A 2,674-nucleotide genomic window follows, 5' to 3' on the forward strand; every position below is an offset into this window, starting at 1 on the left:
GTGTCTCTATATCATCATTATACTCAATCTGGCTCAAACATCTATCACTTTCTCTCTGAAAATGTTCCCAATTAGCCTTCTCAAATACCCATCTTCCTCCTCTTTCTTCTATACTTTGAGATAATGAAATATTAATTTTACATAATACTGGATAATGATCACTTCCTATTGTCCCATCCTTATATACACTCCAATTACATATCGCTGCCATACTACTAGACACCAGTGTAAGGTCAAGTACAGATTCCTTCCCCGTACTAACCTCTATCGTTGTTTTACTTCCATCATTTAAACATACTAAGTTTTCCTCATCCAATAACTCTTCAATTACTTGTCCATTACTATCCATCTTCTCACTACCCCACAATGTATTATGCGCATTGAAATCCCCACACCATACAATATTATTATTGTCTTGCCCCTCTATTTCCTCAAGATTATTTATATCTAATTTTCCACACGGATTGTAATAATTTATAACTACAATTCTTTTCCTTTCACCCCATGTTTCTACCACTACATATTCTTGCTCCTTTCCTATACCTAACACCCTATGCGGAATCCCTTGTCTTATAAATGTTATACATCCCCCTCCACCACCATTTTCCCTATCTTGTCTAACTGATACATATCCATATATTATAAAGTCAAAATTAGGCTTTAACCAGGATTCCTGAACGCATATAACATCTGGTTTTTCTCTTCTACTCCTTATAAATCGCTTGAAATCCTGCCCATTTGCGATCAAGCTTCTTGCTTTCCATTGAAGGATTAGCATTACAAAAATTACTAACCTATACATGTTGTCTCTTGACTCGACTGTACACTGAGTTCATCCCTCACCTCTTCCCACTTTAATCCTGCCATATCTAAGTGGTGTATTGCTGCTTTAACAATAATCTGGATTCTTTCAGTTTTAGACCTGACTTCAGCTGTAGCATTTATCACCCCTGCTATGAATGTCACTATTTTCTTCTTCTCTTCCCATTTTTTTCCTTCTTTTCTTGGGGATCTTCCACTTTCTCCACTCTGATTCGTCTTTTCCTGCTCTGTTCTCTTAACAGCCTCAACATAAGAAATGTTTTCTTTTAATTTTATCTGTTGTACTTTAACTTCTTTTTTCATCACTTCGCATCCCCAAAATGCCACACTATGATTCCCTCCACAGTTACAACACTTTGGTCTTACTTCTTCCCCACACTTTCCATATTCATGATCACCACTACACCTAGCACACCTCCTCTTTCCTTTACATACATTAGCCATATGTCCAAATTCCTGACATTTATAACATCTCATTGGCTTAGGTACATAGTCTCTTATGCTGTATCTCATAAATCCATAATATACCTCTTTTGGTACCTCCTTTGTTTCAAACTCAACCAATACAGATTCTGTTTCTACTTTCTCCACTCCCCGTGTCATTCTTACTGCACTTTTAACTGACCTATTCTTCATTCTCAAGTTCTCCACCAACTCTTTCATATTTACAGTAAGAGGTATTCCATATATCACTCCCTTACTTCCGCCACTTCTTTTCTCCCCCACTCTTACTATTTTTATTTTTCCAACACAACTCATCTTCTTTGCTTTTTCCATCTGTACTTCATTATTACATCCTACCAGTAGATTTCCATCTCCCAAAATTCTTGCATACTTCACTTCTCCTACCTTTTCTCTTATTATTTTAGTTAACTTAAGTGGATCCATTTTTTTTACTCCTCCTTCTCCCTCAAATCGTACCACTACATTAAGCAATCTTATTTTAGGTTCCTTCCCTTCATCTTCTTCACTTTCCGTCCCATTTGAACTAACACAACCTTTTTTCTTTCTTTTACGACTAGCCTCCTTCTTATCCCTATGCATTCTCCCTACTTCCTCCCAATCACTTTCCCTCCTCTCATCACTACCATTTCCCTCTGCCTCACTGTAATCCATAACATCCAGTAGCTTCAACCAAGTCCAGTTGCCCTTCATTTTAACCTTCGTTGGATAACATCCACCTGTCTCCCTGCCATCCCTATCCAGGTTATTGATTTAATGAGCAACCAGAAGCTGTGAAATAGCACCGCTACCGGACCTATACAGGCCGTCGGCCGATGCTATCCCACACCACCTCTTAATCGACTCACCAACCAACAAACTCGCACTTCGTTCTCCACCCAGTGCTAAATTCAGACAGACCACAGTACTCGTTTTTCCGGAATCCACTGTCGCGTGTCGCATCACTGTCAAGCAGCTCTTGGCAGGGACTGGATGTTTGAGCCTCCTATTTAAGCCGTGGCTGATTATGGAATAGGTCAGGTGCGTTGATGAGGATGAGTCTCAGGTGTGAGCAGAGCCTGCAGCAGACACGCCCCCAGCTCCCAGACAGGAGAGAGAGAGAGAGCCAAGCAGAGACAGACAAACAACAGGCTCACAACACGCATTCCAGACAACATTCACAACACTCACACCAAGCTCACAGCCGGGGCCTCGTGACAATTTCGGCATCAGTTTGATCCATTTATTAAAATTACATCACAGCAAAGGGTTTACTTTGGGTTCATATAGCTGTAGTATCCGCAGGCTGTGTTTACTTGCTTAAAACCCGTTGTGCGTGAACACTCAAAATGTCCAGCAGTCAAACTCACGCGAGTAAAGCGAGGCGAATATTAAATTTGCTTTCAGTGTG

At 40.2% G+C, this 2,674-nt stretch overlaps 1 protein-coding gene across 1 annotated transcript; it reads right to left on the minus strand.

Moving 5' to 3' along the window:
• Window positions 1-758: 758 nt before the first annotated feature.
• LOC123975742 lies at window positions 759-2,196 on the minus strand. The gene is made up of 2 exons (XM_046057464.1): window positions 1,998-2,196; window positions 759-1,941 (listed from the first exon to the last, which is right to left on the minus strand). Exons 1-2 carry the CDS (start codon window positions 2,016-2,018, stop codon window positions 790-792), a joined length of 1,173 nt encoding a protein of 390 aa, XP_045913420.1. The 5' UTR covers window positions 2,019-2,196; the 3' UTR covers window positions 759-789.
• Between the last annotated feature and the right edge of the window lie 478 nt (window positions 2,197-2,674).

Source organism: Micropterus dolomieu, linkage group LG08 (genome assembly GCF_021292245.1).
Source record: "Micropterus dolomieu isolate WLL.071019.BEF.003 ecotype Adirondacks linkage group LG08, ASM2129224v1, whole genome shotgun sequence".
NCBI lineage: Eukaryota > Metazoa > Chordata > Actinopteri > Centrarchiformes > Centrarchidae > Micropterus > Micropterus dolomieu.

Bases quoted from the DNA above. Each gene is read 5' to 3' on its own strand.
- LOC123975742 (XM_046057464.1), bottom strand. From the start codon at position 2,018: ATGGCAGGGAGACAGGTGGAT. The intron at 1,942-1,997 runs GTTATCCAACGA...AAGCTACTGGAT, and splicing joins TGGCAGGGAGACAGGTGGAT to GTTATGGATTACAGTGAGGC.